The sequence below is a fragment of the Phocoena phocoena genome, chromosome 20, assembly GCF_963924675.1.
Source record: "Phocoena phocoena chromosome 20, mPhoPho1.1, whole genome shotgun sequence".
Taxonomy (NCBI): Eukaryota; Metazoa; Chordata; class Mammalia; order Artiodactyla; family Phocoenidae; genus Phocoena; species Phocoena phocoena.
In genome coordinates this window covers 13,616,383-13,641,080 of record NC_089238.1, presented here as the reverse complement: position 1 = coordinate 13,641,080, position 24,698 = coordinate 13,616,383, and the positions used below count along the sequence as shown (strand labels likewise).

The 24,698-nt window shown below is 48.9% G+C and overlaps 2 protein-coding genes across 2 annotated transcripts; both read left to right on the top strand.

The window, feature by feature from the left end:
* Positions 1-8,126: 8,126 nt before the first annotated feature.
* SPINT2 (serine peptidase inhibitor, Kunitz type 2) lies at positions 8,127-16,062 on the top strand. The gene is made up of 6 exons (XM_065899325.1): positions 8,127-8,292; positions 11,540-11,593; positions 12,896-12,949; positions 13,520-13,681; positions 14,042-14,077; positions 15,403-16,062. Exons 1-6 carry the CDS (start codon positions 8,250-8,252, stop codon positions 15,567-15,569), a joined length of 516 nt encoding a protein of 171 aa, XP_065755397.1. The 5' UTR covers positions 8,127-8,249; the 3' UTR covers positions 15,570-16,062.
* Positions 16,063-23,870: 7,808 nt separating this feature from the next.
* Positions 23,871-24,650, top strand: C20H19orf33 (chromosome 20 C19orf33 homolog). The gene is made up of 4 exons (XM_065898329.1): positions 23,871-23,892; positions 24,014-24,122; positions 24,302-24,377; positions 24,495-24,650. Exons 1-4 carry the CDS (start codon positions 23,871-23,873, stop codon positions 24,648-24,650), a joined length of 363 nt encoding a protein of 120 aa, XP_065754401.1.
* Positions 24,651-24,698: the final 48 nt, after the last annotated feature.

The following is a 24,698-nucleotide window of genomic DNA, read 5'->3' as shown; positions in this document are numbered from 1 at the left end:
TTTTGTATAAAATAGTATTTTCAGATGTCTGAGGATTATTGTAGCAAATCATTTCCCTTTGGCCATTATCCTTAGAATTCTAAGTGGCTTTAATGAAAAGAGTAGAGCTGTTTTTAGTGATGGAAGGGTGTGCTGCAGCATTTTTGGCAAAGGATTAACCTGAGGAAGGCGTGGTCAGTGTTGTCATAGAAATGTGAGCCCTAGGAGTCTATGTGATAGCATCTGACCACACCTGTAGGACTGCTGAGTTCTGTGACATGACAGGGGGTGGGGATGTGGAAAATCTGATCAGGGTGTTTTTAGCAACACTCTCTAAAGAAGTGATTGGCAAACTGCAGCTCGTAGTCACTGCCTACATATGGCCTACACGCTAAGTATTGCTTTTGCATTTTTTTAATAGTTGAAAAAATCAAAAGAATATTTTAAGGCGTAAAAGTTATATGAAATAAATTTTTATTGGAATGACAGCCATGGTCGTTCATTTACATATTGCCTTAGGCTGCTTTCATGCTACCATGACAGAGTTGAATAGTTAGGCTAGGTGACCCATGAAGCTTGAAAGAAAGGCAGTCCATGCTTTGCACAGTTTTCAACATGCACAGATTTCAGTTACTACAGTATATTAACTGTGAGTACTTGGGTACAGAACAAGTTTCAGCTACTAGCTCTTCAGTCACAAATCATTGTGTAAATTACACATATGCATAGTGATTGTTCACTGCACATCTGTTAGTTCATACACAGCAAAGCATGTAGTTGTGTTGCTTCCTTGTTTCCCAGTATACGTGACAGTTTACAAAAATGGTTAATCACTAGAGGAAGTTGGCCAAAAAAAGCACCAAAGTGTAGCAAAGAGAAAAAGTGATAACGCTGGAAGGGAAATTCCAATTGAACATAAATGGAGTGATAGAAGAATGAGTTAACTGTGGGAATGTTGACCCTGCTTGCCATTTGAGACCGGATATGCAGCCAGAGGAGCTTATCGACCCAAATGAGGAAAGTAGTTGTGACAAAAAAAGATGATCCAGTGGAAGTAATGCTGGCAGAAACTTCCACAAAAAGTCAAGTAACTCTCAGCAATTTTGTGTCATTGAAAGAGCAAAGGATAAAATGTTGGAAGCTGATCCAAACCTAGAAAGAGGTGTGACACTTCACTAAGGCGAACTGAAAAGATGCTTGCTCTGTATCATGAGTTATATGAGTAAAGACCTTCACAAGCACTGTAGAGACTACTCTTGGTGACTTATTTATTTACAAAGAAGATTAAACACTTCGATTCTCAAGTTTCTTTTTTTTATCTTAAATAAACTTATTTATTTCATTTATTTATTTGTGGCTGTGTTGGGTCTGTTGATGCACGCGGGCTTCTCATTGCGGTGGCTTCTTTTGTTGCGGAGCACGGGCTCTAGGTGCGCAGGCTTCAGTAGTTGTGGCGCACCGTTGCTCCACGGCATGTGGGATCTTCCTGGACCGGAGATCGAACCCGTGTCCCCTGCATTGGCAGGCGGATTCTTAACCACTGCGCCACCAAGGAAGCCCCCATTCTCAAATTTCTAATGTTTTAACTTATAGTGTAGTAAATAAATATTCATTGTATTTTATTTATTTTTATTATTCTATACATTTATAGCCCGCAGTTTTTCATTTTAAAGGTCACGGAACAATCATAATTGTTCCCATTGCCCTGCATGATTTCACACTATTCTGCCTGTATTTACTATTTGGCCCATCATAAAAAAAGGTTACTGACCTTCGCTCTAGAGAAAACAGATGGGGGGAGGAGAAGGACCATTTCATGAGCGGCTCCCAGTTTGTGAGGTGATCCAGGGCTTGCTTATTAGTATACAGTGAGGCAAGAAGTTGGTGTTCTTCAGTTTATAGCACCCACAGGAATAAAAAGTGTATCAAGGGACTTACCTGGTGGAGCGGTGGTTAAGAATCCCCCCTGCCAATGCAGGGGACACGGGTTTGATCCCTGGTCCGGGAAGATCCCACGTGTCACGGAGCAACTAAGCCTGTGCACCACAACTACTGAGCCTGCGCTCTAGAGCCCGCGAGCCACAGCTACTGAAGCCTGCGCACCTTAGAGCCCGAGCTCTGCAACAGGAGAAGCAATGCAATGAGAAGCGCACACACTGCAACGAAGAGTAGCCCCCGCTCGCCGCAACTAGAGAATGCCTGCGCGCAGCAACAAAGACCCAACGCAGCCAAAGTTAAATAAATAAATTTTTTAAAAAGCTCAAGCAACTTTAGAACCAGAGAAACCTGTTTTCTATGACAAAGACCAGTCTGTTTGGCAATTTTGTAATAGCCAGTGTTCAAAATGCCTGCCAGGGTTTTGTAATTTAGGTTCATATGTCAGATAGTGTGTGATTTTAACCATTTTTAATACTTTTCCAAGAGAATGTTACTGTTTCTGAAAGGCAGGAATTCCATTTTTCCATATTCTGAAGGAAGTGTATCCAAATTTGGTGCCCTTCAGCTTTTCCCTGTTTTTCTTACTCTGTTTTGAAAACTTACAGAACGTATTTAATTTTGCACTAGCATTTGTGGGCACAGAAATAGAACTTGAAACATTTTTCATGATTGTTTTCCAAAACTTTTCTGAGACCAGGATATCATTTCGTCATCTCTTAATAAGAACAGTTATTTATTAAGGAATAACTTCCTGAAAATTGTCCAACCGAGTCTCCCTCAGCCTTGGCCAGTTCTTTGGTATGGCTGTCTATGACCCTGTCATTGAGTGTCACCATAAACAGGCATAGCAGAGGGCCTGGCCTTGGTGAGCCCTCCAGTTGTGATGAAGCCTTGAGGAATGTTTTGGCTTTTAGGCAACTTCAGTTTCATGTTTTTCCCACTGCCTGTCACTATAGTGGTTTTTTTCTTTCTTTCCATCCAAGGGGTCATCTTGTTTGTGCCTGTGCTCTCTGATCAGACCCATTTGAATTCATATACAGGTCTGCTGCTTGCTTAGCTTAACCTACCCAAAGCCTCAGTGTTCTGCTTTGTAAAGGGCAGGGGTGGGGGTGTTACTGCATGAGTCACAGTTTTATTGTGACTGTTAGAAATTGTGCATAGAATGTGCCTGGCATCAAGCTTAGTGAAGGCAGTGAAACGGGGTGTCAAGAAATAAGTCATGCTCTGCATTTTGGTTCATTTTGATTTTAAGCTGCGTCTACCAGAGTATAGTATTTTGACTTTTTTTTTTTTTTTTTTTTTGCGGTACACGGGCCTCTCACTGACGTGGCCTCTCCCGTTGCGGAGCACAGGCTCCAGACACGCAGGCTTAGCGGCCATGGCTCACGGGCCCAGCCGCTTCGCGGCATGTGGGATATTCCCGGACCGGGGCACGAACCCGTGTCCCCAGCATCGGCAGGCGGACTCTCAACCACTGCGCCACCAGGGAAGCCCTGAAGTTTTTATAAGGAAGGTGATAAGTCATGGAAGTCATCTTACATACTAAAGTATTTCTGGCTTTTTGTACAAGATTTTTGGAGAACAACAAAAGAGAAAATGCACTGATGTTATTTGGAGTGAGGTGAACAACATGTGGCCTGTGTTTCCTAAAGGAACATTCTCTCCTTTGAAACGAACCGAGCAAGCAAACAAAAACAAAATCCTTTTTCATGAGATTACTTCCTTAAGCCTAGAGAGTAAAAATGTATATGATGGAAGCTTAAAAGCAGTTTAGTTAGTAAAAGCATGTGACAAAATGAGACTTTTCTCCATTTGACAAGAAGCCTCCATACTCAGAGAAGGGACTCTGTCTTGACACAGTAAGTGTGTGGTTAAATTTCATCTTAATTGAACCTAGCTTTGACCAACTAATCTGCTCCTTAGAGCTCTTTTACTCTAATTAAATTTATTTTAAAAAGATCAGCTTTTACCCCAATTTTAAAAAAATAAAAACAAAATAAAGAGATTAGCTTTTTTCTGATTTTATTATAGGAATTTTCAAATGTACACAAAGGAGTGAAAACAGTTTTATGAGTGCCCATAGACCATCACTCAGCTTCAACAATTCTGTCTTCTGCATTCTGTCTTTTCAGATATACTGTGTTTTTAGTCCAGGTTCTCTCCTAATAAAGAGACATTTCTAAATTCTCCTGGGACAAAAATGAAGTCACCCCCATCCCCTCCTACCCCACCCAAGCAACCTGAAACTGAAAATAAGGCTGCTTCTGAAACTTAAACTATGAGATCAATGTGTGATCATTGACAGCAGATATGAGCAGCCGTCCGAGACAGAATAGCCTCTCAGGCCCACAAAATTTATAATGAAGGAACCATCACATCTACAGAAAGAATGGTCCAGTCAGGAAGAGGCATTGGTCAGTGGTGGAAGTCAGAAAAGTAAGTGTTCCAGAGGCAGACCTTGACTGTGCTCTCTTGACCTAAGCGCTTCCCGAGCTGTCTGCTGCAAGCCTCTAGTCTGCGTGGTAGATCCCAGTAGAGAGTAAGTTCATAGGAATCCTACGGAAAACTTCCTTACTGTGACTCCAAGTCACCTGCTCCATTTCAGCTTGCTCTCCGAGGTGGTATGTTGGTACACATCCACCCCGCTGGACAGTTATTTTCTCAGTATCCTCCTGTGTGCTTTGTTAGTAAGATCAGCATCTCTGTGCCTCCTCAGCTCTGGGGCACTTAGAGTGCCTGTCTGAGCCTACAAAGATGAGGGCCAGCTTCTGTGCAGTGTTTACTTCACCAAGGTAACTGCCCTCCATCCCTAGATGAGCTTTTCCCTCTTCCTCTTTATGCACCTTCAGGCTTCTATACCTGCACAGGATGTATCTGGCACCCTTGCTTGTGAAAAGCCACCCAGTTCTCACCCTTTATACTGTGTTCGCCCTGCTGCATTCTCTGCTGTGGTGTCTGGCAGTTCCCACCTGGCTGGCTTGAGCTTTGTTTGGCCGCTCTCAGGTGTTTGTTTCAGTTGAGACATAATTCACATTCTGTACAGTTGACCCATTTAAAGTGTACAATTACCCCCTCAGGGTTTTTGTTTAAAAGATTGTACATGAAGCTGCTCAGGAAGCAAGGACACAAAGCAGTCAATGATCCCCAGGGCTCTCAGCTTGGCAGGGCATTGGATAGGCTGTTGCCAAACCTCGGCAGCAATGAGGTGCTCCCGCCTTGATGTTGTTTTCAGTTTTGGATCATAAGTGGATCACGTGTGGGTCCTCTCCATCTTGTCTTGTTTTTAGCAGTGCTGCCTCTGGCATTTGACAGCCATGTGGATTGGGCAGAAATATATACCAAAGAACTCTTCTCCTTCTGTGTCTTCCCTGGGCCTTGTTGATTGCGTTTGTTTTGTGACCTTTGCACATTGTCAAAAGTACCTGTTCCAGGTGCACACCCAGCTGGTTCTGGTTGATGTGTTATATGGACAAAAGGTGCCTGGGCCTATTTTAAAAAACTGATTTAGTAAAGTATTTACATACCATAAAATCACTTGTTTTAAGTATACAACCCAGGGCTTCCCTGGTGGCGCAGTGGTTGAGAGTCCGCCTACCGATGCAGGGGACACAGGTTCGTGCCCCGGTCCGGGAGGATCCCACATGCCGCGGAGCGGCTGGGCCCGTGAGCCATGGCCACTGGGCCTGCGCATCTGGAGACTGTGTTCCGCAACGGGAGAGGCCACAACAGTGAGAGGCCCGCGTACCACAGAAAAAAAAAAAGTATACAACCCAATGACTTTTGGTACATTTACAGAGTTGTACAACCATCCCCCCAATCCAATTTTAGAACATTTCTATCATGCCCAAAAGATCCATCCCTGTGCCCACTTGCAGTCGCTCTCCGCTCCACACCCCGAACACCAGGCAAACACTAAACTACTTCCTGTCTCTATTGATTTGCCTTTTCTGAACATATCGTATGATTCCATTCATCTGAAGTATCCAGATAAGGTACTTTTTTTTTTTTTTTGGTTGTGCTGGGTCTTAGTTGCGGCTCATGGACTCCTTAGTTGCGGCAGGTGGGCTCCTTAGTTGTGGCATGCAAACTCTTAGTTGAGGCATGCATGTGGGATCTAGTCGAATCTGGGCCCCCTGCATTGGGAGCGCGGAGTCTTATCCACTGTGCCACCAGGGAGGTCCCCAGAGAAGATACTTTCTAACTGGTGATTTCATTGACGGTTGCTTGCAAATTAACAGAGCATTTTTTTTACTTCAGAGTATGCTTTTTCTGCTGTACTAGTTACCTGTGATTTATTGGTATGTGTGTGAGTTTCTTGGGGTGTTTGTTTTGCATAGCACCAACCTTTTTTGTCCATAGATAGATGTTTTGTGGAACATTTGGTTTCTTGCCCATCGTTGTGAATTATTTTGGGAAACGCAAGAGAAGCACAAATCCTGCTCTCTGTGCTTTCGAAAGGCATCCCCTAGTTGGTGAGGTAAACCTAGCAAACATGAAAACAACTAGGGAGGAGTAAATGACAGCATATAACCAAGTTTTGGGCCCTAGGATGTTTTTATTTGAGATGTTTATGAAGCGCCCTGTGCTAGGCCCAGGGCAGGGTGGAATGCCCTGATGCCAGAAGGCAGAGATGTAGGAGGCCAGGGTGTAGGGAGAGGTGATGTGGACTCGTGGTGCCAGGAGGGGGTGTTATGGTGGTGCAGAGCACACGTTGAATCACATGGTCAGGTTACTCCCTTTCCAAGTTGCTTTCAATCCTCCTGATTCCTCCAGGAGAAAGTCTCATTCTAGTGCAGGTGATACCTCCAGCACTTGTTTATCTGTCCCTTTTTAAGAGAGAGCAGATATCTAGGCCTTCTGCAGGCAGATCTGTCTGGCTGCAATTGTAATATTGTTCTGTTTTCCTTGTCCTAGAGTGGGGCCAGATTTTAGGACACCTTGTAACCCAGCCCATCTTGGTGTGCTCATATTGGGGGAGCCATCATAAGCGCCGAAGCAGAGGAGTGACCTTAGTTGTCTCTGGAAGGTTGGCAGTTGGGGGAACTAACATTAGGGAGCTTCTTTCTGAGGCTCTTGTGGTAATTTGACTATGAAGTGGCCTATCCTGGCAGAGAGTAGACAGGAAAAGTTAGGAAAGGTCCTTCTGTGGGGCGCTAAGAGCACCAGACCGTGTGTTTCCTTCCTGACCATTGCCAGCTCTGGGCTTTCTTTTTTTTTTTTTTTTTTTAATTAATTAATTAATTAATTTGTGGCTGCTTTGGGTCTTCTTTGGTGCATGCAGGCTTCCTCTAGTTGCAGCGAGTGAGGGCTACTCTTTGTTGTGGTGCACGGGCTTCTCATTGTGCTGGCTTCTCTTTTTTTTTTTTTTTGGCGGTACGAGGGCCTCTCACTGTTGTGGCCTCTCCCGTTGCGGAGCACAGGCTCCAGACGCACAGGCTCAGCGGCCATGGCTCACGGGCCCAGCCGCTCCGCAGCATGTGGGATCTTCCCGGACCAGGACTCGAACCCGTGTCCCTTTCATCGGCAGGCGGACTCTTAACCACTGTGCCACCAGGGAAGCCCGCTGGCTTCTCTTTATTGTGGAGCACGGGCTCTAGGCACGTGGGCTTCAGTAGTTGTGGCATGTGGGCTCAGTAGTTGTGACTCGTGGGCTCTAGAGTGCAGGCTCAGTAGTTGTGGTGCACAGGCTTAGTTGCTCCGTGACATGTGGGATCTTCCCAGACCAGGGCTCGAACCCTTGTCCCCTGCGTTGGCAGGTAGATCCTTAACCACTGTGCCACCAGGGAAGTCCCAGCTCTGGCCTTTCAGTGCTAAGCTCCCCTTGGCCCAGTGAGACGGGCACATATCCAGAAGGATCCTGCAGTCTGGTTTTTTGCCTTTGAAAGTCCTTTTTCTATACTGGATGTGTGTGTGTTTGATAATGGGGGCAGGGACCAAATCAACACGCAACTGAAATTCAGTTCAGTCTGGTGGGTTGGTGTCTTTGTTGTTAGATGATGCCTTCCTATACAAAGAAGGAATCACTAGGTAGGCCTGATGGCGACACTTCAGAAACAGCTCACAGAGGAACTGTGCTGAAACTTAAGGCTCTGGTTCTCCTCTTGGGGCTCTGGAAAGCTGTGGGCCTTCTACAGGTCTGTGCATGTTCTGTCTTGCCAGAATTGCCCTGCCAAGCTAACTGGTCTCTGGTTGGTTGTGTTTTAGATTTTTGCCGAGTTTCGAAGAGTGTGGGAAAATGCCGGGCCTCCATCCCTAGGTGGTGGTACAATGTCACTGATGGATCCTGCCAGCAGTTTGTGTATGGAGGCTGTGGAGGGAATGACAATAATTACATGACCAAGGAGGAGTGTCTTGCAAAGTGTGCTGATGTCACAGGTAAGACAGTGCTGTTGGGGAAGTTTTATTATCTAGAGACACTTTATTAATTGGGACATTTATAAAGTTCTTCACTGCTGAAACTGGGAGACGTTTTTAAAAGCAGAAGAAACAGGCACAGTGTGAAGGTCGCCCACACGGTGGTTTCACAGCGGTATCCTCCCTCCTCTTCCCAGAAAGGGGAGAGTAGGCCGCAGACTGGAGCCAGGGGAGGGGTGACAGGACTGCGTCTTCTCCCCAACTTCCCTTCTCCCACTACTGAGAGCAGGTCCCATGCCAGGCCTGGTATGAGCAGAGTCCTCCAGGTCTCCTCGGATGGGCTGCCCTCCTTGCTTCCTGGGCATTTGGGTTATTTTTACCTTTGGGACAAATGACTTGAGGAACTCACCCAGCCAGCCAAGTTATGACTAGTTAAAACTAGTCATAACTAGTTAAAACTAGAACATACTTCTGAAATCCATCCTTCTCTCAGCCTTCGTGAGGGATTCTGTGGAATCAAGATAATGTTGACCCCGAGAGCCTCCCAGTGTAAATGAAAACCTAAAGCCCCACAACAGTGTACACCAGCTCTGAACGGAGCCTCGAGGGACTCCTTGAGACCTGATGGCAGTGCAATATTGGCCCTCTGGGGCCTGATCCTTCCTAGGTGTTCCAGAGACCCGCGGATTGGGCCAGCCAAACTGTCAAAGATTTTCATTGGCGATTTCCTTAACATTGTTCCGGGACTCCTTGCATCCTTTCCTGACAGCTTGGCGGGCAGTGTTTAGACTCTGGATTATGATTCGGTGTCAGAATGTGCTGGTGCCCTCAGCGCTCACCACACTGGCTGTAATCTCTCTTGGCTTTGAACTCTGCATTCAGAAATCAGATAAGCTTATTAAAGTTGTGTGTAAAGAGAGGAAGACAACAGTGGTCTTGGCTGTGAACTGAGGTTTAAAACATAATGCACAGACACACAAGCCCAGCAGTGACTGAGTGCCTTGAGGAACATTTTATTGATCTTTGTGTGCCCAGTGCCCGGAAGGCGCTCAGCAAGTGTTTGGAGAGCCGAGGTGGCTGGTATTAGTTTTGGATTGTACAGATGAGTTCCTCATCTGTTTTGGGGCGGGGGTGGGGGGGCAACTGGCAACCTTACCAGATGGTGATGGAGAAAAATACCGTTTATTGTATGTGGTTTTCCGCCATCAGCTGTGATCCAGTGTCAGGGAAGGAATTAAGGGGAAATGTTTTTTGCTACCTTTTCTGTCCTTTTCCAATCAGGAGTTGACAGTAGCAAATGTACATGCCCTTCTGGTTACTCCTTGGTTTCTCAGGGGGAAAGTTAAATTTCAAGAACACAAGCAGTGGACAGTGGGCATTAAGGCGGGATGTCTCTGCAAGGAGCCACAGGGTGTAGTGTTGTGCTGGGAGAAGGCAGACAGCTATCTTCCTAGAGGTCAAGCCAGAGTCTGGCCCCAGCCTTGACGTCCCAGAAAGCTCATTTGCTGGCACCCGAGCGTGGCTGCACTGCACAGCTCCTGAGGCGTTCTCTTTGCCAACATATTTTCTCCCAGGCAGGCTAGCTCTGTGGAGAACCAAATGATAATGAGAATGCCAGTTTATTAATTAATTATAATGAGAACCAGAACCACCAAAGGGACCAGACACTTCTGTCCCTGTGCCTGCACCCTTAGTTTGTGTAGGCAAACCTCTCAGCGACATTCCCAGAACATTGCTTGTTGAGGGGAGAGGCAGAACTGGAGGAGCTGGTTTGTGATGGGAATGTGTAATGGCATCAGGTTAGGCCAGCCCCACGCCTCTGCACAAGGGAGGGTTCCTCCCTCCTGGACCCTGCCAGCGCTCCCTTTTTTGCACTTGCACCCACGCTCTTAGCTTTGTGTGTGTGCAAGATAAAATATACATAACGTGGGCTTCCCTGGTGGCGCAGTGGTTGAGAGTCCGCCTGCTGATGCAGGGGACACAGGTTCGTGCCCCGGTCCGGGAGGATCCCACATGCTGTGGAGCGGCTGGGCCCATGAGCCATGGCCACTGAGCCTGCGCGTCCGGAGCCTGTGCTCAGCAACGGGAGAGGCCACAACAGTGAGAGGCCCGCGTACCACACACACACACACAAAATATATATATATATATATATATATATATATATATATATATAAAACGTATAATTTCGCATTTAACCATTTTTTTTTTTTTTTTTTTTGCATTTAACCATTTTTAAGTGCACAGTTTAGTAGCATGAAATACATTCACAGTGCTGAGCACACCCTTCACTTTTTAAAAAATATTTATTTATTTGGTTGTGCCGGGTCTTCGTTGCGGCACATGGGCTCCTTAGTTGCAACTGTCAGGCTTCTTTGTTGCGGCAGGTGGGCTTCTTAGTTGTGGCACACGGGCACCTTAGTTGTGGCCTGCGAACTCTTAGTTGCAGCCTGCAAATTCTTAGTTGCAGCATGCAGGTGGGATCGAGTTCCCTGACCAGGGATTGAACCCAGGCCCCCTGCATTGGGAGTGCATAGTCTTTTTTTTTTAACACACCTGCATCTTTTTTAAAAAAATTAATTTATTTATTTATTTTTGGCTGCATTGGGTCCTCATTGCTGCACGGGCTTTCTCTAGTTGTGTCGAGCGGGGGCTACTCTTCATTGCAGTGCGCGGGCTTCTCGTTGCGGTGGCTTCTCTTTGTTGCAGAGCACGGGCTCTAGGCACCCGGACTTCAGTAGTTGTGGCACGCGGGCTCAGTAGTTGTGGCTCACGGGCTCTAGAGTGCAGGCTCAGTAGTTGTGGTGCACGGGCTTAGTTGCTCCGTGGCATGTGGGATCTTCCCAGACCAGGGCTCGAACCTGTGTCCCCTGCATTGGCAGGCGGGTTCTTAACCACTGCGCCACCAGCGAAGTCCCACGCCCTTCACTTTTTTAATTCATTGGGTGAGTTAATACAGTTCCACAGGTTATTTGGCCCTGGAAGCCATTCTGTCTTTTTATAATGTCATTTCACACGTCTTTGCTCGGATTCCCAGCTGGTTGATCTTAAAATTTAACCCACAAGGGCAGTCTTGGTTCCTTATTTTCCAAGTTCTGGCAGGTTTGTGGTCCAGCATGTGCACTGAAGGGCCCACATAAAGGAGAAATGGAAGTCGCTGTGAGAGGCACACAGGACCAAGCCTCCTCAGGGATACAGCTTGTTTTGTTTCACCAGGCAATCTTGGAGGTACACTTTCTCACTGTGCTGTTTATTTGTCCTCTTGTAGTGAACACCATCAATGATCTGTCCAGGAATGGAGCAGATTCCTCTGTCCCAAGTGGTAAGTTCTTAAAAAGACCCAGGATGGAATGAGGGCCATCCAGATGGCTAATGTGAAAGGACATTTTTAATTTGGGCATTGTACAAGGGCTTCCACCTCCTGGTTCTGTTTACTCAGAACTGGCGAACACGGGCTCTGCCTGGGCTGCCAGCTTCTGGCTCCTGGCCAGCATCCTTCCTCTGGGGAGTTCAGCAGACAAGAGGGCTGAGGGATTCTACAGTGCTTCCTGGCTGACCTCAGCTTCCTCCTGGGGGATAAGGGATTGTGGCTACTGCTGCATGTGGCTCAGACCCCTTCCCCCGCTTTGGGCTGGCTTCCAGTCCCCTGGCCTCAGCCTTCGTGCTGTCTTCACTGCCCTGTCCCACGTCCTTGCTTGCTGTATCTCCTTTGCTCCGTGTCATCCTTGCCGTCCATCTCCCTCCCTGTGCTGAGTCCTCTGTCTTCTGCCACCCCCGCCTCCGTTCCCACTGCAGTCCTTGATCTGGAGCTTTGTGTTAGCTTGCTTCGTACTGCTGACAGCAGCTGCCCCGTTCCTCCTTTATGCTTAAAGGGCTCTGCATCAGGAGCCGGGGGTGAATGGTTCAGACGCACTAGTAAGTCCAGTCCAGCTTTCCCAAAGGCCAGTCCCCAGGCAGTGGGTTCTGCTGGGTGAGACCTGCTGTGGAGGGAGAGAGTCCCCCCACACCCCATTTGAGGATGGCCCCCAGTCAGCTACTGGCCACACACTGGTTGCAGTCTTGATTCTGGTCCTTTGACTCTGACATCAGCACCCACGTGAGAGTGAGCATTTATTAGTTCAGTGGATTTGAAGAATGCTGAGAGTTAGGTTAAAGTCACTTTCCAGTTTTGCTAGGCTAGGAATCCTGTGACTGTCCTGACCATTGCTTTGCCTGGGTTCATTGCTTATTCCCAAGCCGGCCTCTGCAAGGTCATCCAGAGCCATGGGGCACTGGCATCGTAACTCTGGTTTCTGTCCTGTTTCAGAAGAAAATTCCCCCAAGAGAATAAGGGACCCTCCTCCCTGTGTCAGAGAGTGGACACCTCTGGTCTTCCTCATCACCCCAGAAACTGTGGCTGGGATTATTTTCCATAGTAACCCCTGAGGTGACAGGCAGGCTTCCCCATCCGGCATTCATTCTGTGTGTGCCGTAGAGCCCATTAGGACTGGGAGGTGATGGAGCAAAGCTGCCCACAGAGGGGGGCTCCACTCCCTTCCAGGTACCTCAGTGGGCCCCTTTAGACTCAGCCCCAGCTAGCCCTGTGTCCATTCCAGCCTCCCTGACATGGATGTTTGTGTTTCAGTTCCCAGAAGGCAGGATTCTGATGACCTGTCCAGTGATATTTTCAACTATGAAGGTATAACTTTTAAAAAACATGTTTTCTTACTTAATTGGGAATTGAGACACACTTGAGGATTTCCATTAAGGGTATTGTAGAGCAGGGCTTCCCGACCTTTCCCAGGTGTTAGGACTCATGAGGATGCCCTGGGGCAGCAGGAAGCAGGATGTGACACAGCACGCCCTTGGGAAGCTTTGCTTGAGAGGCAGCAGTGGCGTGCGGGCTCTGCCTCCCACCAGCTGCGCGCTGTGGGCGGGATACTGTAGCTCTGTCTCAGAGTCCCTGACTATGAAATGAGGGGCCTAGTTCAGACCTCTCTTGAAAGTTCAGAGACCGAGTTAACACATGTAGAGCCTACAACAGTGACTGACATAGAATAACCTCCATAACAGTGTAGTCTGGCCATAAAGAGAAAGATATCTGAAAATGTGGGCCAGAATGGCCATGTCTGTAATGGCCAAGTTTCTTTTGACAGAGAGATGTTTTCCCCATTGGCTGGCAGTCATATGACTGCTTGGGAGCATTCTAGCTCCATTCACCTCTCCTGGGCCCTGCTAATTTGTATCCCTTGGGCTGTCTCACTCCCAGAACACTGCACTGCCAAGGCCATCACTGGGCCTTGCCGCGCATCCTTCCCACGCTGGTACTTTAATGCCGAGAAGAACTCTTGTGATAACTTCATCTACGGCGGATGCCGGGGCAATAAAAACAGCTACCTCTCCAAGGAGGAGTGCATGCAGCGCTGCTTCGGTGAGTCTGCCTGACTCCTAAATCCAAGAAACAACCATGGGCAGATGAACCTTCCCGAGAGGACACTAGTCCCTTTCCTCATCCCTAAAATGAAGGCCTCGGAAATGCTGTCATTTGGACTCTGCCATTAGTCTTCTCTGGCTCCCTGGTGGGGAAGGGGGTGGGCTGTGGCTCCAGCTGTTGGGCACATGTGTCCTAGGTCCCTACTGGGGTGGCAAGGTCTCAGAACCCTCAGAAGAGCTGGAAGAAGCCGTTCAGAAAGAGCGTGAAGGCCCGGGGCTGAGGGGAATCCTCAGGTGGCTGCAGCTGTGAGGGGAGGAGGGCTGAAAGCTGACCTCAGGGTTGTGTGTTTTCTTCCAGGCAAGCAGTTGTATCCTGCCCTGCCCCGCACTAAAGGTAAACGGCCTCTTGGCCCCTCCACCTGCCTGCCTTGACTAAGCTCAGCTGTGTTTTTTGCAGGCTCATGTTGTCTTGGGCCCATCATCCTTCACTGTAAACGTCGTTTTGTTAGAAAGTCGTGTTTCTGCACGAGAACGGCCAGGCAGCTTGGAACATGTGGTGGATGTTTGTCCCATTGTACAGTGTAATAAACGGGTTAAGAGTGAGGCCGTCTCTGCCTAGGCAGCCTGGGGGTGACTGGGGGACACCTCCTACTGTTTGAGGTGTGTGGGATCTGCACGCAGGCCTGGGACTAACTCCAGGTTTTGGGGGGGATCTTTACTGCCATGGGGTGTACAGAGTTGGTCATGGGTGATAACAAAGGAGGGTGGAAAGCCCTTGCCATGTGTGGGTGGAGCATGGCCCCAGCCAGTGCTGTTGTCCCCAAGCAGTCTGGTCTGACAAGGAGGCTAGGCCTCCTCTAGCTTTTGTTTCTGATTCTGAGCCTGAATCATGGATGGTAGTGTTTGCACAAAAGATCTGCCACACTGGTTTGGCCTCTTTCCACCTGTTTCCCTGTTAAGGAGTCCAGGCCTGGCCTGTGTGTCTGCTCTGCTTTAGAAGAGAAATAAAACTGGAACCTGGTTTGCCAGGCATAAGGATCTGGACGGTTGGAGATGGAGAGTGAATTGACCCTGTCCAATTCTGCAGCCAAGTGGGGAGAGGGAGCCGGGTACCTGCCATAGGAGGCCACATTCCTTAGGTGGAGCCCCACCTGAAGAAAAAGCATCTTAACTGACCAGTGGGACTGCAGTGGGGCAACCACTATTAAATCTACCTGGGCAGTTAGGAGCATGAGGGTCCCCTCCCGGCCCTGCTCCGAATACACCCATGCCTCTGCCCTTTCCTCATTCCACAGGCAGCCACCCCAGCCAGCTGCAGGGCCACATCTTTCTCTGTGGCTGGTTGGGGGAGGGGGGTGTGTGTTTGCACACACACACCAGAGATGTGTGCTTTTCCTGTACAGATTGCCGCAGAGAGGTGGCAGGGTAGTACAGAGTTGAAGTGGGGATTTTTTGTTCAAAAAGGAGGAACACAAGTAGCCACTCTGTCCATGTGCACATAGCATAGCATCTCCTTTTTTCAGGAACCTCCTTCTCAAGACTGTAGGGACTCTCCTTGAGGACTTCCTGTTAAGCAGTGTCAGTTCTCCAGAGCCTTCTGGGTTGGGGTGGGGGGACGTCTGGCCCAAGGGCTGCTGGTCTACCTCCCAAGCCCACGTGGACACTCTGGCTATGGCCCGCCTCGTCCTGCTGGTTCTGAGGCCTCTCTCTCATCCACAGTGGTGGTCCTGGCAGGGCTGTTCGTGATGGTCCTGTTCCTCTTGCTGGGAGCCTCCGTGGTCTGCCTGATCAGGGTGGCGCGGAGGAACCAGGAGCGCACCCTCCGTACTGTCTGGAGCTCTGGGGACGACAAGGAGCACCTGGTGAAGAACACTTACGTCCTGTGAACGCCCTGTCGCCAAGGGGCTGCCCTCCTCAACCCCCTGTTAATGAAGAGAATCTGCGAAGGGAGGAGAGACAAGTGTCGAACACGTGTGTGCTTTTTCAAATAGAGTGATTTGTCTGTATTTGCGCGATCATTAGGGCTTTTGGCCTGTTTGTTAATCCAGAAGGTAAGAGGGCTGCTCCCTGGTCTCCCGGGATGGGTTTGCTTTGGAAATTCTCTTAATGAAGGGCTGTGCACGTTGCAGATGTTCTAGCCCTAGATCGGAGTCGGTTCTTCTTCAATTTATTTCTTTGCTCCAGGTATAGTTTTCTTAGCTTATGTTGAATCCTGTTGCCTCCTTTCCCATCACAAAAGTGATGTTTTAATAGTTTCCTTTGTTTGTTTTCTGTTTTTTTTTAAGTAAGCAGAAACATAAGTTTTTTTAATTAGGATTCTGAAAGGAAGAAAGTTAAATGTACAAGTTTAATAAAAACGGCCTTCCCTTTTAAAATAAATTTCAGCATGTGCTTTCTTTCTTTGTGGGACTGCTAATTTAAACTCTACCAAAGTTACCACAGGACACTACATGAGATGTCCCATTCCAGAAACAGACTTCTTAAAAAAACAGCATCTTTCATATCTTCTTTTTTATTTTTTTATTTTTATTTTTTGCGGTACGCGGGCCCCTCACTGGCCTCTCCCATTGCGGAGCACGGGCTCCGGACGCACAGGCCCAGCAGCCATGGCCCACGGGCCCAGCCGCTCCGCAGCATGCAGGATCCCCCCTGGACCGGGGCACGAACCCGCGTCCCCGGCACCAGCAGGCGGACTCCCAACCACTGCGCCACCAGGGAAGCCCTTTTCAGATCTTCTTGAATGAAATACATCTTACATTCCAACTGAGTGCCCATAAAATTTCACCAAACAACACTTAGCCTTACCACCTGTGGTAAGCTCTGATATTTTCTTATTCTATTTCACTTTTTTAAAATTTCGGCCTTAGGGACTTCCCTGGTAGCACAGTGGTTAAGAATCCGCCTGCCAATGCAGGGGACACAGGTTTGTTGATCCCTGCTCCGGGAAGATCCCACATACCATGGAGCAACTAAGCCCAACTAAGCCTGCACCCTAGAGCCCGTGAGCCACAACTACCGAAGCCTGCATGCCTAGAGCCCGTGCTCCGCAACAAGAGAAGCCACCGCAACAAGAAGCCCACGCACCGCAATGAAGAGTAGCCCCTGCTCACCGCAACTAGAGGAAGCCCGCATGCAGCAACGAAGACCCAACACAGCCAAAATAAAATAAAATAAAAAAATTAATTGGGCTTCCCTGGTGGCGCAGTGGTTGAGAGTCCACCTGCTGATGCAGGGGACACGGGTTCGTGCCCCAGTCTGGGAAGATCCCACATGCTGCGGAGCGGCTAGGCCCGTGAGCCATGGCCGCTGAGCCTGCGCGTCCGGAGCCTGTGCTCAGCAACGGGAGAGGCCACAACAGTGAGAGGCCTGCGTACCGCAATAAAAAAAAAAAAAAAAAAAAAAAAAAAAATTAATTAAAAACAAAAAGGGAAAATCGTAAAAAAAAAATTTTGGTCATACCACATTTTTTTTTTAATGACCCACTTTGGCATCCGTGATTTTTTTTTAAATTTATTTAAAAATAAATTGGAACAAAAAGACAATAACCCTCCTTTCCTTGACCCTTCGTAGAAATCCCTTCAGGTCAAAAGGCCACATTCTGTACAGACATACCTCCTGTTACTGCACTTCGCAGATACTGCAGAGGTTTTTTCGGGTTTTGTTTTTTGTTTTTTTACAAATTGAAGGTTTGTGGCAACCCTGTGTTGTCAGATGATGGTTAGCATTTAAAGGTTTTTTGTGTTTTTTTTTTTTAAAGAAGATGTTGGGGGTAGGAGTTTATTAATTTATTTATTTTTGCTGTGTTGGGTCTTCGTTTCTGTGCGAGGGCTTTCTTTAGTTGCGGTGAGCGGGGGCCTCTCACTATTGCGGACTCTCTTGTTGTGGAGCAAAGGCTCCAGATGCGCAGGCTCAGTAGTTGTGGCTCATGGGGCCTAGTTGCTCCACAGCATGTGGGATCCTCCCAGACCAGGGCTCGAACCCGTGTCCTCTGCATTAGCAGGCAGATTCTTAACCACTGTGCCACCAAGGAAGCCCTAAAGTATTTTTAAATTAAGGTATATACATTGTTTTTTTTAGACACAATGCGATTGCACACTTAATAGACTATAGTGTAAACATAAGTGTTATATGCACCGGGAAATCAAAAAGTTCATGTGACTTTATTGTGATATTTGCTTTGTTGTGGTAGTCTGGAACTGAACACACAATATCTTGGAGGGGATGACCATACATTGGGGAAAAGGCTTGTGTCCATTAGGGCTTAGAAATCTATTCCAGAAGCAATTGGGTAAATACCTCATCCAGTTTCCCCCAGCCTCTCTGGTCCATGGTAGACGTTGCTTATGGATTCTGGCATTCTCCCTGCCAAGCCTTCCGGGCAACCTGGTGTTCCCAGGCCCTCACTGTGGTTGACTCAGAGTTGGTGAACAGGTGCCATATCCCAGACAAATTGGGACACCCGCCCCCGTTTCCCAAGCCCCCCACCTCCCCAGTGCTCCGCAAGAGCCTGTGGTCCAGGGAAAGAGGGCCTAGACGTTGGGAAGAGACTCTCCGCCCACCACCCCCCTCCAGGTGTGCAACAGCAGGCAGGTCACTTAACTCCTTCGAACCTCCGGTTTCCTCACCTGTAAGATGGGTGGATGTGAGGATCACATGAGATCATAGATGTCAGGTTGCCCATGGGAAGTGGTGGCCACCTCTGCCCACCTACCTGTGTCGTCGTTCCTCCTTAGTAGTTGGTGGTTCTTCCATACACCCACCCTGCCACCCCACGAGCAACTCTCAGGTCCACTCATGTATCTCTTTGGATTCAGGAACCTCAGACCCACTGATGCCTCTGGCCTTTCTCTACCTGCTTGAACAAGAGTTGTCTCTCCTTCATGTGAAGGAAAAAAGTAGTGTGTTTGGATTTTAAAAGAAACTGTCGGGAATCACTTCACTTTTTTTTGTTTATTTTTGCCGTGCCATGTGTATGTGGGATATGAGTTCCCTGACCAGGGATCGAATTTGCACCCCCTGTATTGGAAGCGCAGAGTCTTAACCACTGGACTGCCAGGGAAGTCTGGGAATCACTTTTAAATAATTCTACTGCCGTAGGAAGATCACGAATTCTCCTAACACCATCAAGGCCAGTCAAGTTTTCGCAGGTTTTTCATAGTGTATATGTTTTTGATGCAGAAGTTACCTCTGTGACTCACTTCTGCCAGAATTTGTCCTGTTCTGTCTTGTGCTTTGGGAGGCCCTGCGTCTCCACTTGCTCCTGGCAGATTGACAGCATGGGGCCTTGCGGCGCTCTTTGTCTGCCAGTGGTGTCTTGTCTCCCTTCTGTACTTTTCTGGGTTATGATGCTGCTGTTCCAGTCTGGGCAGCCACCTCCTGCCATGCCACTATGGCCCTTGAAACTAAACTGCCGTGTTTTCCACTTTCTAGACCATTTAAAGGCTGACGTTGGTCCTCTTTTTCGTTGCAAAAGCTGCCTAACAATAGGCCAGTAGCCAAGGTGTTCAATGGACATTTCATGGCCTTTGTCATCCTCAGACTGCTAGCATCATTCAGAGGTGGAATGGACTTCTAAAAAAATCAACTCAACAAAGATCTCTACCTCTTCCTGGTCCGTACACTTTAGTAAGGTAGTTTGGTCACTGAATGTGTTTGTCACCAGAAAGGATTTATCTCTATCTCCTGGGTAAAGATCAGGTCAAAGGGGTTGGGAGTTATATAGACTATTTCAAAAATTTGGAATTCTACCCTCATCATTCCTGCATATGATGCATCTTTCTTCCCCTTAACAGCAAGCCCAGGTTCACCTGGTTGGTGCACCCTCTGGGTGGCAGCTGACCAAAGGGGGCCTCAGGAATTAATTCTGGTTCAGCCTCCGAGATTCTTTCTTGGATGCCTAGTCCCAGGTCATGAAAACAATCACTGGGTGCCCTGCCTGCCACTTCTCCCTACAGTGGCCCACATGGTCTCTGTAAATTTGTAAAAAATGCTTGTTCCATTTACATCTGACCTTTCCAAACAAAAGGTCTGGGTGTGAGTAGGTGATGATAGAAGAGGTAAAGCTACACCTTCTGGGATGGGAGTCATGCTGATTTCGTGTCCTCGGAGGGAGAATAACAACCTGGCACCTGGCAAGGGAACACCTCAGACCCCAGGAGGTGTGGGGTGTGGGGAAGGAGGGGTGTAATCAGTGCTCTTTGTGCGCTCTAGATCCAACAGTGCAGCCTGCCAATCCATCACCTGGTCCGCCTGAGCCCTGCAGCAGGCAGTGTGGCACACAGACGCAGCCAATCCTGAACCATTCTGCTATACCCAATGCCATCAGCAGCAACGCCTGAACGTGGGCCCCACCCATAGACGTTTACAAACACATGGACCTGCTCAGCTTCGTTCTAATCTGGCTGATAAAAGCACACCCTTCTGATGCCAAGCAGCTCCGGGCTATGCCATGTACGGCAATTGAGGCCGCAGCTACTCATGGCACTGCCCATGTGGCTTCACCAAACCAGTGCAGTGGTGTTCCAAGTCAAGTTTAATAACAAGTCCTGAACTGGAGTGCCTTGTGCCCAGTATTCTGTGTGTTTGCAAGTGGGAAAGAACAAGTCACAATGTCTCTCCATTGGGCATGAGGGCCTGCTCTGGGGCCTTGTAATTATTGGCAGTGACACCAAAGATCAACAGGTCAGTCTGAACTCCCTTGTGGGGTTCCTAATGGATAAGAGACTAGCCTTTGATTACATCCTGGCTGTCTGAAATAAGCCCTGCATGGTCACAGCTTGATGAGTCCAGGACACTGGATGGCAGGTTGGCCTCATCAACAGGAGTCACTGATACTTGGAGTCCTGCTGACAGTAATTAAATGCCGTATGAGACAAACTGTTGTTTGTTTCCCTGTCTCCCTTGCAGCTGGATGTGACCAGGTGTCTAAATCCAGACTGAAGGGGGGATGGGTGCTGCCTCCAGGTCGGGTCCTTAAAAGGAAGTGGTGTGCCCTCCACTTGCCCTTTTCCTTCCTGAGAACCCAATGGTGGGGGCCAGGCTCCCCATAGGCCCAGGGACGACATCCTGGAGGAATGCAGGGCACCCAGACAGAGGGAGCCTGGTCCCTGGATGATCTTGCAGAGTCACCCACTCACCTGCTCTGGACTCCCACCAGCTCAGGTTTTCGTGGGAGAGAAAAGTGAAGCTCTCTTAAGCCTCTGTCATCAGAGTCTCTGAAAGCTGCCACATCCTTAATATAATATAGGAGCGAATAACCGGGGATCTGAAGGACCAGGCCACGGTCTCCCCGGACCCATTCACTCACTCACCCCACAATTTTATTTAGCACAGCAGTGAAGAGCTACTACTTCCTCTTGAGTCTGGAAGGTCTCACACTGCTGTCCCACAACCTACTAGCCCCGTGTCCTACTGTACCTTTTAGGGCTCAACTGCATATAACGTGGGGATCCTATTGCCAGTTTCATAAGGAATCATGAGACTGTGTTTGTGAATCATAATAAAAACTAACACTTATCAAGTATCTATTTACCTTGTCCCAGGCACGCTGTGTGCAAAGCCATGTACCTTATGAGGTAAGTTCCATTTGACAGAGGAGGACAATGAGGGCCAGACTGACTAACTTAATGTCCACAGAACAGTAAGGGGTAGAGCAAGGATTCACCTGTAAGCAGACTGACCTCCAGAACCCAAACTCGTAGCCACTCTAAGCTTGCTCTAACCTGCCGTTGCCACACTGCCCGGCATCAGGTAACCTAATTCACCAAATGATAGGGAGCACCAACTCTGAACCACACCGTTCCAGGCGCTGAGCAAAGCAACGACGCTCCCACCTCCTGAATTTATGTTCTGCCGGGAGAGACAGGCACTTTCTCTCATATCCTGCACACGGTTGTCGGCAAAGCCACAATCACTGTTCACCTCCTCTTCTCACTCAGAGTAAAGACCAAAGATCTTTGATTTACAAGACACTCCACCACCCACCCCAACCATCCCTCCTCTTCTACCTCTCTCCCTCCAGCTCTTCAGATACACAGGTACATTCCTGCCTCAGGGCCTTTGCACTTGCCACTCCCTCTGCCTAGATATGCCTCCGTGTTCTTGCATGGCTTGTTTTCTCACCTTCAGATCTGTACTCAGAAAGGCTTCAGTGAGGCTTCCCTGGTAACTCTCTGAAATCCAGCGTCTCCCAAACATACTACATAGTTATTCCCTGGTCCCCCTTCTTGCTGTATTTCTCTTCTTAACACATAGTACTTTAAAAAAAAAAAAAAAATAGAGTTCATTGAGTTATAAGTTACATAAAACCCATTTCAAATATACAATTCAGTGATTTTTAATAATTTTACCAGGCGGTGCAACTATCACCATAAATCTGTTTTAGAACATTTTCATCCCCTTCCCCCCAGTAAGATCCCTCATGGCCATTTACAGCTAATCGCCATTCCCACACTCAGCTCCCAGCAACCACTAATCTACTTTGTCTCTCTAATTGCCTTTTCTGAATACTTCATGTGAATGATATCGTACAACATGCAGTCTCTTGTGTCTGGCTTCTTTCACCCAGCATAATGTTTTTGAGGTTTATGTAGCTGTAGCGTATGTCAGGAGTTCATTCCTTTTTATTGCTGAGTGGTATTCCATCGTATGGATAGATATATCACATTTTGTGTATCTATTCACCAACTGATGGACAGTTTTGTTTCCAGCTTTTTCTAACATACTCTACATTTTGCCTTGTTCCCGGCACTAGAATGTCGATTCCACGGGGCTGGGATTTTTGCTGGTTTTGTTCAGCTCTGTGTCCCCAGAACTTGAACCGGGCTGGACACATGGTAGGTACTCAGTAAATATATGCTGAAGGAACACGTGAGAATAAAGATAACCTCAGAGAGTGGTAAGCAAGGGCTGTCTACGCTGGCCACGAAGCAGGGGAAAGGGGATGGAGTGACGAGGCTCCGTGGAGCCAGCAGTCAGGGCAGTCTCCTCTAAGGAATGGACTTTGGAGCGGAGACCTGAACGCACAAGGCTGATTACTACACGCTCGTCATCATCCGCAGGCCTCAGCTACCTGCTCCTGCCTAAATGCCAGCCTTGCCTGCCACTCCTGCAGGTCCAGGCAGCCAACCTGGCAGCAGGGCTGGGCTGGAGAGGGACTTGCAAGGACTAGCCTCACAGCCATCGGAACAGATGACGCAGGCCCCAACTCCTCCCTGGGCCTAACCTGGGCCCTGCGCAGTGTGGGGAGGGAAGGCTGGGCTCGCCTGGCTGCCCCTTCTGCTGAGTGACCCCCAGGGTGAGATAAAGGGGTCAGGCACAGCCTTGGACTTGAGCTACACTGCCTGGGTTCGAATCTCAGTTCTAGCCTGTTCACAAGGAGCTAATTTTGTCCGTCATCTTAACTGGTCCCTCAGTTTTCTCATCTGTAAACTAGGGATAGCAACCATAGCTACCTTCTACTTAAAAGCCAAACGTTATTTTATAAGCACTTACTCCTTGTAACTGTGTGCAGGCATGGTTGTGGGAAACTAATCCATTTGATTCTTACAACAGCTCCATATGGTAGCTGTTCTTTACAGATGAGGAAACTGAGGCCCAGAGAGGCAGAGTAACTTTCCCCAGATCACTCTGCTACTAATACAGATGGGCTTCCAATCAGCAGACTGGTTCCAAGCGCGTGCTCTCCACCCCTTCAGACACTGCTTCTCACCAAGCCAAAGGCGTTGTTATAGTGAGTTAATGTATCTGAAGCCCTTGGAACAGCAGCCCAGCACGTAGTAAGTACACAAGGAGTGTCAGTATTATCACAGAGGGCACGGGGAGGCACCCTCCCTCTCATTTCTTCAAAAGCAAGGATCTGACCCTTTTAGGGGAAGCTGGTAACAGCTCTAGCCCCTCAAATCTGCAACTGCCCACACATTCCTCCCCCAGCCCCACCCACCACTCACTTGCCAAGGCTCACTGGGTGGGTGGTGGTGTGGGGGAGACATAAGTTAACTGTCCACCCTCCCCATTTCCCAGAGGACCAGTTGGGCGGTGCCGGGGAGGGGCTGTGAGTCAGGGCTAAGGACTCTGAATAAAGGTCTCGGGGTAGGGCTCCTCAGAACTTCCGGGGCTGGCCCAGTACTGCCTCTCTCCAAGGCCGGTCCCCTGCCTTTGGCCGTGCAGACATACCTTCTCTCAGCACCATGGAGGTCGACCTGTCGGCAGGTGCGCTCCTGGGGAGTGGGGAGCTTGAGGGGCAGGGGGCCAGACTCAAACCTAGGGACTGCCTCCAACGGGGCATTCCCTGCGCTTGCACCAACGCACGCAATTTCTCTTCTCTCTGCAGCCCTGGAGTCCACGTCCAAGAAGCCCCACGGGGCAGGCCAGGTGGGAGACCCCAAGCACGCCCCCCCCGACAAAGTTGAGGGAGCTGCTAACCCGAAGGTAAGTCACTTCATTCTTAGGAGGGTGTTTTTGACCCCAGGACCCCGCTAGGTCTGGGGCCTCCGACATGGGGGGATGGGAACTGGGAAAGGGGTCCCTGGCCTCACTGCCATGCCTCCGACTACCATCAGCACGGCCACGGCCACGGCCACGGCCACGGCCACGGTCACGGCCACGGCCACGGTCACGGCCACGGTCACGGTCACGGCCACGGAAGCACCTCAGGTTCCGGCAGCAGCTCCAGCGACTCAGAAGATGAGGCGAAGGTAAGAGGCTTACCCCTCACTAGCGGGTGCCCGGCGCCCCAGCCCGGAATTCGGGCCGACGTCTCACAGGCGAACCCTCTCTCTCCTCTCCCTCCCCCACCGCCCTCCGCCCCACAGCCCAGCGCTGCCGTTTCCGAGCTGTACAAAAGCGCCCCGGGCAAGGTCAAGAAGCCCAAGGTGAAAAAGGAGAAGAAGAAGGAGGAGAAGAAGGAGAAGAAGGAGGAGAAGAAGGAGGGCAAGAAGAAGGAGGGGAAGAAGGAGGCTTCCCACTGACGGGCCTCTCCGGGGCTCATTAAACCTTCTCTCGGCCTCCAGGTTGCC